At 39.6% G+C, this 12,749-nt stretch overlaps 1 protein-coding gene and 1 long non-coding RNA gene across 2 annotated transcripts in view; both read left to right on the forward strand.

The window, feature by feature from the left end:
* The window catches only part of LOC144648972 (uncharacterized), a 10,352-nt gene extending 4,809 nt beyond the window's left edge, over positions 1–5,543 (forward strand). Inside the window, exons 2-3 of the mRNA XM_078508421.1 lie at positions 3,729–3,931; positions 4,951–5,543. Coding sequence (XP_078364547.1) covers positions 3,729–3,931; positions 4,951–5,259 — 512 coding nt within the window. The 3' untranslated portion in view covers positions 5,260–5,543. The remainder of the gene's footprint in view (positions 1–3,728; positions 3,932–4,950) is intronic.
* A 4,466-nt stretch (positions 5,544–10,009) lies between these two features.
* Positions 10,010–11,149, forward strand: LOC144648657 (uncharacterized). Its single transcript, XR_013569719.1, has 2 exons — positions 10,010–10,217; positions 10,934–11,149. It is a non-coding gene; the product is annotated as an uncharacterized LOC144648657 (long non-coding RNA).
* The last annotated feature ends 1,600 nt before the right edge of the window (positions 11,150–12,749 follow it).

Genomic DNA, 12,749 nt, shown 5'->3' on the forward strand with positions numbered 1-12,749 from the left:
TTGGTTCATGTTACATACGGTATTTAGGGCCTGTTTACATGGAGGTGGGGGACCCCGGGTAGGTGAGGTAACCCGCTCAGCCGTGGTCGAAAATTAGCTCGCGTTTACATGTAATCACACCGAGATCCCGGGGTGACCTTTTCACGAGGTTAGCACGTAAACAGACAAAATGGCTTCGTCTATTATTTTCTCTTGTTCCTTTCAGTGGACTCATAGACTCAATGACTGAACTTTGGAGCCGAATTCGTTTCTGGGGAAATCGAAGGCAATACAATGACATATTTTCGTAAAGAGCAAGCCAGGTCTGTCTCGAAATAAATTCCATTGAAGTCGCATATCGCATTTCGTTTTGTATTCTTAATATTTACGGTTGATTTCTCTCATCTTGTGCTTTCGACCGATTAGTTGATTAGGCAAAGTATTAGAAGTCGAAGCAGTTGTCGAAGTCATTGTTGTTTATAGTCGAAGCGTGAGACTCGCTCGGGCCTTCGCTTGATGCTTCACTTTCACTTTTAATTCTTCAAGCATCTTTCGCACTGTCGTTCCACATCGGGAAGATGAAGCTCTAGGAAAAGCTCGCCGGGTTTGTAGCCGTAGCTGAAGCCGTAGGCAGCCATATCTTGTGTAGTTTGCATTTACTGCACTTTCAGATTAACCATGAGTCGACCCCGGGTAGGCGGGTTACCCCACCTTGAAACGTTTACATGGCAAAACACGACCCCAGCTAGGAGGGTTACCCTACCCAGCAGACCGGGCAACCCGCCTAGGGGGGCTACCCCACCTATCATGTAAACGCGATGGAGTAAAAATGAGAGTTTATATGGACAGGCGGGTTACCCCACCTAGGCGGGTTACCTCACCTACCCGGGGTCCCCCACCTCCATGTAAACAGGCCTTTAAACTGCCCTGGTTCTAGAAGTCTCTCTTCTATTTCTCAGTGCAGTCAAATTGGAACCGCGAAGCGGTGAAATCGAGTCGCAAAGCGATGGCAAGCGAAGAAAGAAAACCTCAGGGACCAGATTATTCTAAAATGTGTTAGAAATCCAACAGGAATCTTTTGAGTGCATCGCGTGCTTATAACGCGGCTAAGATTTATTTTCAGACGTATGAATCAAATAAGATAGACAGGCTTGTGTTGACCCCGCGAGTCTGTAGAGCTTATATTCGATTAGGACGGTAAAGGGGGGGTCCTTCTTAACTACCAATTTGTTGCGAACAAAGATTTCTAACCGTCAATTTTTGGAAACCAAATCTCCTGTGGATAAGATTTTTGCATAAACTTTGTGCTATTGAAGAGTCCTTCAAAAGTTTCAAATGACGCCATATTTGACAAATCAGGTGACCGGTAAGAGCCTAAAACTGAAAGGAAATATAGATTTGAAAATAAGAAACAGTGCCAACAGATCAAGAACGTCCACGCGCTTAATGCTTCGTATGGTCTTTTTATGAAATGCGCATACCGTATTTACTCGAATAAGCGCCGCGGCGCTTATTAAATTTTTCGCGCCACAAGTGCGGCGCTTATTCGAGGGCGGCGCTTATTTGAGGGCGGGGCTTATTTAAAATTCGTACCCACAAAGAATTTAATATTTTACAGTACCTTATTGTTACTTATTTTCGCGGGGCTTAATTTTCGCGATTTTCGCGATTTTCAAAAAATCGCGAAATAAAAGACCCGCGAAAATTAATTCTAAACGATTTCTATTGTATTTTTTATGCTAATTACGTATTTTTGGCCAAATCGCGAAAATTAAGTCTCGCGAAATATTCATGTTCCATTTTCGCGAAATTAAGTGCCCGCGAAAATAAGTAACAATAAGGTAATTGAAAATAGCGTCCTTGATTGTCAGTATTCGTCTCTCTTGCTCAAGGGAGAAGTGGCGCAAGCTTTCTTAGAAAAGTTTGCGGCCTTCACAACATTTACAGAACAACGTATTGTAAGAATGTTGGATAGAAAACTAATGGGCGAGCGGTAAAACAATTACTTTGAACTGCAAAACATCGCTTTTGACGGAAAGAAATGTCCAAGTTTGTTTTAGCGTTGCTTTGTAGTGCTCTTTTTGGTTAAACAGAATTTCTGGAATAAGCACCGCATCGGGACTGCGGCGCTTATTCGGGGGCGGCGCTTATTAACTTTTTGTCCTATATGCGGCGCTTATTCGAGGGCGGCGCTTATTCGGGGGCGGCGCTTAATCGAGTAAATACGGTAGTTATTAAAATTATGGCGTAATACCCACTTTCGTCAGTAGTGTTCCATTCTATTCTTACATGTAAACGGTAATTCCAGACGTAGGATTATAAAGAAGGTTATGTTATCTCTTATTCCATAGAGGCATTAGAACTCTACCTTTCCCCCTGAGTTTTAGGGATTCTAAATTCTAATGCGCGGTTTGGGACTGGCTCTAGTTACGCGCGCAATATCAATTTTTAGGCTATGACGTAAGTCATCAGTGCTGTTGCGATCGACCGACCGAATAGGACTGCATTCAAGTCTACTTTGTTTGCCCTCGACGAGCATAAGTAAACAAAACGTTTCCTGTGTCTATACCTGCGGGTATCGCTTGCTGTCTCATTTCAGCTTTTGGGCGACATCTTGGACTGGCTGTCTGGCTGACACATGGCCTCGATTTCATGCAGAACGAGATGGCGTCGGATCTTTCGATCACAGTAACGTTTTGTGCTCGAAGAAATAGCTGAAACGTGTGTCTGAAGTTAAAATGATGCCGAAAATGTCATGTAAAATAATTCAGGGGTCATCCAGGGACGTTGAGTTTTAGTCAGCCGCCGAACGTCGTAAGACAAATTTAAAATTATGCCGTCAAATTCACTGAATTATATCTTGACAATTTTGTGGCTCGTCACGTAATCTTTCCTACTAGAAGTTGCGTTATTCTCTTTGCCAATGCAAAAAAGAAACCATTTTGACGCGCGAATGGCGTAGTTGTCCAATTTAAAAAAGTTCGAACTGGACACTTACTTGATTGCGCTCCAATCATTTTTCAAATAGGCTTAAGCTACTGTAAAGCTCCGCAAGTAAAACTGCGGACCGTTCATAAGTAGCGGCCTGAAATGTGATTCGGCCGTTTGGAAAAAAGAGTGAAGAATAATAGATACCGAGGGAAATACGACGATTATTCTGCATCCTTTTCAACAACTTCTATCCTTTTGGTCTGTAAATAACTTCAATTTATGAATCAGTCCATACACGGCCCTTATATGGCTACCTGAAAGAAACGACAACAACACAACAAACAACAACAACAATACTTTATTTAACCACGCGACACCTAGGAGCGCAAGCGCTCGTTAAAATGTGTGCGTGAACGCAAAATTGTGTAAAAGAAAAAAAAATTATATAATTATCTATGTAAATATGTATTATTTAATAGGCGCCTAAAAAGAGTTAAAAATATTAAAACCTAAAATATTTACCTAGTAATCGTTTAAAAGTTAAAAGATCGTTAGCGTCCCTTACAAATGGTGGTATTGAGTTCCAGATCCTGGCGGCGATGAAAGAAAAGGACTTATGCCGCCATTCCATCCGAATGGTGCGACCCTCCGAAAGTGGGATAGGATAAGACTGCTAAAGCCAAAAGCAATAGAGTCGTTTGATAGCACAAAATCTCATAATAATTGTTAGCGATTGGATAGTTGCTTGAATGCGATTTTACACAAGCAATGAAATGTCAATATGGAATTGACATTTTCTATTCTTAAATTCTCCTCAGTGCTGGCGATCAGCTGCTATCGCTGTATAAGCGGAGAAAACCCGGGTCAGACGTGCGTATCGGGTGATATAAATATCACCAATTGTGACACGGCTCCAGAGTTGGCACCAGGGGTGAAATTTGACGCCTGCCTAAAAGTGGCCTACCAATTTACCATGGGAGATGTAAAGATTCCCATGAATACCATGATCTGTGCGGTAAAGGTAAGCTTTGGTCACTTACACTAATCTGTAAACTGAATTCATTGATTGGAAGTCGTCACAGTAAACTAATTAGTTTACATGGTCAATAAAAAGACTTGCTGTTATGTGCATTTGAGCATAAAAAATCTAGGGACATCAAAGTGCCCCCACCTTATTTTTGGTAAAAGACTTTTTCAATGACTCCCCCCGCTTTTTTTTTGGTTGTACGTACACACAAAAAAGGGCCCTTCCCTTAGTTCAACGTCTGGATCCGCCACTGGAGCGTTTGAGCGGGTCACAAATGCTCATTGTTAGTTAGAAAAAAAGGTTGTTTAGTTTGATTATAATTGTGATCTTTTGACAAGTTTTTTGGTGTCTTTCCGATATCTTATTTTAGTATTGTAAACACGGTGAAGCAAAATGCAACGTACAATTTCAACAAGTAGCACACAAATCACTAAACATTTTATTGTCGAACAGATGTAATATTAAAATTACTATTTTTTATTTTATTTCCGCTCATACTTATTTTTATTGTTTAGCCTTTTTGGGCCACAATGTAAATTACTGATTCTCTACTTATTGTCCCATTCATTTTCCGAGCAAAGGTGTAGGATTTTGCAGTCTGGGGATTAGAAAAAATTACGAGTCAATATTTAGCATGAAGCAGGAGATCAAAACACAAATCCTACACAGCCTATAACAGACGCCATCTTGTTTCCCAGGAAAATTCACTACAACCTTGTCCCCAGCGTTTTTGTCGGTGTTGTTTTTGAAAATTTCGCTGGATCGTGAAAGGTAACGTCGACAACCTCTCCGAACGAGGTTGTAGCTCCTATAGAACAGCGAATTGTCGCCCTGTCTTTCGAAGTGCCATGAGCGGGGGTGGTGGGGGGGGGGGGGGGGGGGTGGGGTTAAATCATAAGAAACCAAGGCTTTCAGTTCCACTGAGATAGGTGAATGCCACTATCAATGTTTGAAAGACCAAAAATATGATCTTAAAATAGTTACCATCATATGGCTTTGTTTGTTATCGGCAGGCCATGTGCGGAATGGCGAAGGCACAATACTGCAACGCTTCAAACTTTCAAGGATCAGGAATGACGATGAAGTCATGCGAGGCTAATTGCTGTTTTCAAGACAAGTGTAACGGGCTTAATGCTACTTTTGGCACCATTTCTCCTACCGTTTCTGCAACCATGCCTGCCTCCATTGCAGCAACCACTTCTGGAAAGGGCGCTACAACCACTGGGCCTACGATTACAAGCAATGCATGTTTGCATGTTGCATCATTCACTGTCATCTTTATGAGCATCACAGTGATGTTTGCAGGGTTTTTCATGCACTAAACCTGTTTGTTCATTAAAGGCACCTTACAAAGAAGAGTTGTTATGTAGCACCAAATAAAAAGTTGATTGTCAAACTTAACACCGTTACTAAATTAAGCAGTAACCATTCAAACTGAGAACGAAATTTTGATTGAAATGTCACAGTAGTTCATTTTATCGCGCCATGTTTCAAAGTATTCTGTCGTGCTGGGTTTTGATTTTGATTCTAGTCACTTAAACATTTCCAAGATTTGTAAAATCTCCTCAGTTTGTTACCGTCAATAAATTATGCAGTCAACTCTTCAGTTACCGCGTTATTGTTTTCTCATTCACCTTTCCCAACTCCATCACTACAGACAAATTCGTGGTGGTGATTATTTTTGGTATTACCCTGGTATTATTTTCAATGTTTAGACTTATTGCATCTTTATCTTACCTTGTAGAGGTCCTTGTAGACCTTGTAACTTGCACAAGTGGTTAGAGGTTTTTAGACCAAGTGAAAATCTTGTTGCTTATTTTGTTCGGTTTTCTTTCCTTTTTTAAATCATCACTGACTATTAAATGACGTCCTTACATCAAATGGTTGGAAAATATAACACCTGACGAGTCAATGTTTTTTTATCAAATTTAATTGGCCCCGTTTCTTTGATCATTTTCAAGAATAAGATGAGAGAATTTTTTTAAAAAAAACTTGCATATTTTGGACCGTCAGCATCAAAGGTACCCCCCGTTAAGACCTTCCCATCTGGCATAGCAACTGTTGGCATAGCAACTGTTATGTATTGGTTTACAGATGTCATTATAGCTTTCATCATACCGAGGGGTGTTGTTCGAAGAAACGCTTCTGCTCATAGCAGCAAAGTATTTCAAGATGATCGGCTATTTCTACTGTGCCTTGGCCATTTTAACAATACCCAGTGGTAAGAAAGCTCTTCTTTATTTTTTATCCTTTCCATGAGCTTTTTTCCCGTACAATCGGAGCTGCAATTTTTTATCGGAGCCGCAATTCGGAACATCATCAAATAGAGTTAACTTGACTGTGCCGAAACCGTTCCCAAGCTGAGCAGATAATAATTTCTCCTATGATTTTCGAAACGGTATGTTAACTCCTTGAATTGTCAGTTTTCAGATATCGAACAAATGTTTGCGTATTTAAAATAAAAATTTCGGTTTCAATAATGGCTTTTCGAGATATTGTTATTCTGCTAGCGTAAAGCTTCAACCCTAGATAATCAAACCTCAACGCTCGAATGATCCTTGACTCATAAAAAATTCTTTCATGTGCAGAAAAACGATTTTTCATTTCATGTGCGCAGTTGCAAGGTTAATTTCCCGTGATAATTCATCGCCAAGAATTTCATTTTCCGGCAAAAAGCAAGGAAAGTTTTTAAAGATAGAACTTATTTTCTTTTCAATAACGATATAAAAGGAAAAAAGGTGGACTGACGACTAAAATTCGCTTAATTAATTCTGAAATTGCGAAAAAAAGGGCCTGATGAAAAAGTTTAGTTTCATGCTTAAATTAATGCTAGGCTGCATAAATAATTTCTTAGGTCTGATACTAAAATTCAAATCGTAAGAATAACTGCGAAAAAAGATGAAGTTTTCTGGAGATTTTTTCCGTCAGTAAACTTTTCGTTCCTTTTTAAATGGCAATTTTATTTTCAAGTTTTTGTTTCAATTTTTTTTGTTGGCGAATACATTTCCCGCCGTCGGTAATCTTTTCGTTCCTTTTCAAATGGCAATTATATTTTCACGGTTCAAGTGTTTCAAATTTTCGTGTTAGCGAGTACATTTCCTGCCTCGAATTGCTTTCTTCTTCAATGCTATGGAAATTTATGGAAATTTAGGCTTGATTCATACTTTGTTTTTGGTCAGTTGTTTGTTTGTTTGTTTTGTTTTGTTCAGGTTTTTCATATTATCTCATGGAGATTCAATTTATTGCGAGGGGTATACTTTCCTTATTTTTGTTAGTTTACGAATCGTTTTCATCTCTTGTCGTGTAAATTCCATAACTTTTCATTCTTACCATGAAAAAATCTACCGTCATTTTCACCTTTCCGTTAGAAGTATAAAAAATTTCACGAATATTATTAGTACGTAAAGTTGGCATGGAGTTTTAAGGTTTATGCGTGATCAAAGCCATATTTTGCGTTGTTTTTATTCAGTGCATTGTCAAACAAAAACACACACTAGGTGCCTTGCTGTTCCGCTACAGGAATCCAAGAAACCTTGTGTTTAGGTTGTTCATTATTAACGATCACGATCATTCTGTTTTGTGTGATTATTACAAGATAAAATGATCTAGCGTAAAGTGTTTGTCGATCATGTTTTTGTGGTTCAAAAACATCCAGCTCAAAAGTTCTCCCACGAAGGCTTGATCCAAATTCGCTACGCCGGTTTATTTACCTTTGTCAACGTCCACTTGATAATCAACTCAGTGTTTCTCTTGCCCGCCGACGCAGCTCAACAGTTTCTCTGGAAACTAATAACTTTAACCCTAAACTTAACTTTAACCGCCGACCGGTTAGCTCAGTTGGTAGAGCGCTTGACTGTTGTGCGGGAGGTCTCTTGTTCGACTCCCAGACCTGACCAACACTCAGGGTCTTAAAACAACTTAGGAGAACGTGCTGCCTTTGCAATATGACATCTGCAAATGGTTAGATGTTCTAGTCTTCTCGGATATTAAAGGACGATAAACTGTAGGTCCCGCTGCATCTTCGGTGTTATATGGTCAGCAGGGGACGTTAAAGAACCCACACACTTATCGCAAAGAGTAGGGCACGGAGTTCCCGGTGTCGTGGTCTGGCCTTATTTTACGGGTTGGTGCTTCACGTAAATATTACTACGATTACTATGACTATGGTGATGAAAGTATAGCTTTTTTATACTGACCTTAAAAAACTCATTAATAATTCATAAAGAAAATACAAAAGAAATTAATGTTTAATGAGTGTCTTTATATCTGATAAAGACACGGCTAGACTTTACGTCCAATTTTCTAGGCCAAAATAACCCCAAATTTAAATTTTAGTACAAGAATGAGTTGATCTATATCAGAAGATTTTTAAGCCGTTCAATAAATTCGCAGTTTGTGTTTTATCAAGTCTAAAACACTCGGCTGCGCCTCGTGTTTTAAACTTGATAAAACACTTCTGCTCATTTATTAAACATTACCTAATGATAGGTAGCAAACTCATTTACCAGTAGACTCGATACCACAGAACGACATTTCTGCAACAACATAACAAGTTAAGTTATTTTAAAAACATCAAGTTCTTTAAAAATGTTCTATATGTTTATTTTACATAACAACGTGAGAAATTTGGGTCAAAATTGTCCCTTGTCAGGCAGCTTGTCTTCCATAGCTGTTGTGGAAAACGTTTAATCGGAGAAATCGACGTTTTCGTCCACTCAGCAGTTTTCGTATCCTTTTTTTCTAGCAGTTATTATTGAAAATATATGTTTTCAGTGATCGTCGACGGACGTAAATCTTCGTCTTCGGTTAAAGAAGTGATTATCGGGCCCGGGGGGGAGGGGGTACTCGACATAATTTTGGGTAGGGAGGTGCGGCCCGGCCTCCTAAATCCTGACTCTGTTTAAGACACGAACCTCTGATTTTCCTACCCTGTTTACAGCAAGGCGCCCAAAAGTGTGACCACTTTTAATTTATTCACATTATTTCGTGCAGATTTAATCCAATCAAAAGCCGTGGATAGCTTGCAGTTGACTTCTGATTGGATTAAACCTGCACGAAAGAATGTGAATAAATTAAAAGTGGTCACACTTTTGGGAGCCTTGCTGTAAGACAGAATGTCAATTTTTGATACCCTGTCTAAGACATAAACAAGCACCTCACTGGCTTTGATGTGATCGTGAATTAAGCTAAGTAACAATGCCGAAATGAATGTTAGTCTGCAATACGAAAAAATTTGTGAAAATTTGGCTTGTTACACCTCTGCAGGCATATTAGCCTATCCTGTTTGACATTGGTCCATGAAAAGATACCCTGTTTAAGACAAAAAGACAAAAAGGGGTGAAATATATACCCCGTTCAAGACAAAAAAGCCTGAAAACCATACCCTATTGGGCCGCACGTCCCCGTTAAGCCCTAATAATGGAGTGCCCCCCCCCCCGGGTCGTCGGGCAGGTGGCAGGTGAACGTTTGCAACTGACGTGACCGAAGTGCACGTGTTTTCACATTAGCAGCAGTTCCAATTTAAAGGTATAGGATCAGCTTGATGCTAATCCTTTCCAAACAAACGAAAGAGGCACCTGCTGTGTTTTTACTTTTCTTATAGCTGACTCAAAGGAAAACATTATCCCTCAGTTTGTTTCATACAAAATGACACAATGCCGATCAGAATGTTGTAAAGGTACCCATCAAAAGTTAGAAGGAATCGGGGTATTCGTAGAAACCCTGAATGCTACGTTTTTTTGCAATTTTCTTTGAATTTATTTTTTCTGAGAATAACATAGTGGTGTTGACATCGAGAATTTTTATTGATAGTTCAAATCGATTCAAAGAAAGTAGTTATACATACTCGTAATTTGTTTTATTGTTATAAGTCCAACTTCAATAGAAATGTAAGAAGAACTATTCGTAGAATCCCCGAATGCTACATTTCCTATATCTTTTTTTGAATTTAATTTTTCTGAGAATAACATAATGGCGTTGGCAGCGAGAATTTTATTGATCGTTCGAAGATAGTAGTTAAACATAATCTTTTAAGATTTTGTCCAAATTAAAATTTGTTGTTATATTTTTATTCCTTGTCGGTTATGATCAGTTATGGGGAATTACGTGCTACAAGTGTCAACCAAATCCGCCTGCTGACTACTGCAAAGAAGTGAAAAACGTCACAAACTGTGATAACGAGGACCAAGCATTTCCCGGCATGACATATGACTCATGTTCGGCGATCAGAATGACAGTTGGAGACAGCATTGAGATGAATTCCATGCAGTGTGGAATCAAGGTATAGGAACGTTTCATTTTTTATTGCTAACGATCCGGTGTTAAGGGGTTTTTGTATTGTGCAATGAGAAGATTGCGATAATGAATACTGTGTATTTGAAACGAATCATATTTGTAAGCTGCGCTGGAGAGAAATAAAATGATAATATTCGCATAAACAAATTCAGCTTCCGGCGGATTTCTCATTCATGATCTTTGTGATTCCGGTGCTTTGTTGTGAGCTATGAAGAAACTCTGCTGACTGCCATTAATACCCGTGAAGTAAGAAGGACTGAGAAGAAGCAAGGTAGATAATCATAGTAATCATTGTTGCCGTCGTCAAGAACAACAACAAAAACAAAAACAACAACAACGACGACGTTCATGGCATAGAACTATATACTTTAGAGTTAATGAAACTTAGGTTAATCGATAAAAAATATAAGAAATCAGATCATTAGAGAAAGTCAGCTTTAGGATTCATGTTGCTTTAAATTTCTGGTTACTCAACAAAACTGCGTAGCCTGTTCCAGGCTCTCGGTGGTTGGAGGAGCAAAGAGCGAAAAACGCGGGTGAGCGAGGAAAAAACGAGTGGGATGAGGGGTACGACGGGTACGACGGCGTTTTTCCTCGCTCGCCCGCGTTTTTCTCTCTCCCCCAACTGCTACTACCGAGAGCCTGGAACAGGCTACAAACTGCGCGGTTCCATAGCTCAAGAGTCTCGTCATTTTTCCACAGGCATTGTGTAGCACGATGGAGGAAATGGTTTGTAATATGACAAAGAATGCTATCCAAGGATCTGGTCTGACTCTCACGAAGTGCAAGGTGGAGTGTTGTGACACAGACAAGTGTAACACCGCTGAGCAACATGAAAATGCAGCATATTTGTTGAACGCCTCCTTCACTACCACTCTGATGTTTGGCATTGCTTCTGTCGTGAAATCTTTTTATTGAGATCGAGTTTGGGTAGAGCCTGTCACTTAAATCAGCTTTTATGCATCGAGTTTTGATTTAAATTTTTAAAAAAGTAAAATAACTCTACAAAACTCCTTCTTTGCAATATGATTGAATATTAGCCATGTAAATCTTCGTGCATAGATTTATGTCAGCAAACTGCTGCCGGTAATGTTTTCTGTATGGTATAAAAACCACAGCACTGAAAAGCAGCAACAAAGACAACAGTGACAACATCAACAGTACTGGACACCAGCAAGATGCTTAAAAACGATTTTACAACGTATAGCAACAACACTGAGTAACAACAACAAGGGTAAGGACAACAACAACAACAACAACAACAACAGCAACAACAACAACAACAACACTGAGTAACAACAACAAGGGTAAGGACAACAACAACAACAACAACAACAACAACAACAACAAAAACAACAACAACAACAGCAACAACAACAACAACAACAACACTGAGTAACAACAACAAGGGTAAGGACAACAACAACAACAACAACAACAACAACAGCAACAACAACAACAACACTGAGTAACAACAACAAGGGTAAGGACAACAACAACAACAACAACAACAACAGCAACAACAACAACAACAACAACAACACTAAGTAACAACAACAAGGGTAAGGACAACAACAACAACAACAACAACAGCAATATTTTCCCCTATCAATCGATTTAGTATCAGCGTATCACTTTTTTGGCTTAATGGCAAGCACCTCAGTTCACTTAGCGTATTGCAGGCCTACGTTCGTTTTTAACGTAACCATAGTAACCGCACCAGTGACAGGCTTACAATACAATGCTTTACTTCCCTTGGTCAGAGCACTCAGCTTAAAAGATAGTTTACAGGTTTGCCACCAAAATAAGAATATAATATCCATATCTTGTACTTAAACTGGCACAATAAAACTCCACTTTCACATGTTGTAGCTTACGTTCATCAACGTAACGACATCCTATATGACGATCTTATAAATTATAGGTAAACAAATGATTCCAAATGCAATTTGTAATCAAACAGTTCTACGCTCGAGCAGGAGCCCTGGCTCGAGCCATAGTGACCCATACCACTTGTTGTTTCTGTTACAGGAAGTCAGTGACTTGGAGTGTATTTATGTCACGCAACACAGGGAGTTTTCAGAACACACTTGTGCATCAAGTAGGAGTATTTCTACTCCCCCCCTGATGGGATGCTTGTCCGCGGCTGACTTTCCCCCCTCCCCACAAAAAATGCCACGTTTCTCTAACAGTTTGCCGGTGCCGATTTATACCCCGGGTGAACCAGAGAGTACTGGCACTGCGTGTGTTAGGTGTCTTGCCTGACAACACAGTGACTCCGGCCAGGACTCGTACAAGGATTATTAGGCCACTGCGCCTCTTACATTCAAATAATCAAATAAGCACGAGTAAAGTTTTTTAATCCCAAAACAACTTTCCGAGGAAGAAAAAAAAACTATCTTTTTTCTGATCCCCTCCCTGTTTTAGCCATCAGGATCAGTTTGCCGCGTATATTTTCTGTACAGGTTTGTATGCAGAGTGCAAGTACAATATAAGAACAAAACTATTCTTTGTGACT

The sequence above is a fragment of the Oculina patagonica genome, chromosome 4, assembly GCF_052425735.1.
Source record: "Oculina patagonica isolate OP01 chromosome 4, crgOcupat, whole genome shotgun sequence".
Taxonomy (NCBI): Eukaryota; Metazoa; Cnidaria; class Anthozoa; order Scleractinia; family Oculinidae; genus Oculina; species Oculina patagonica.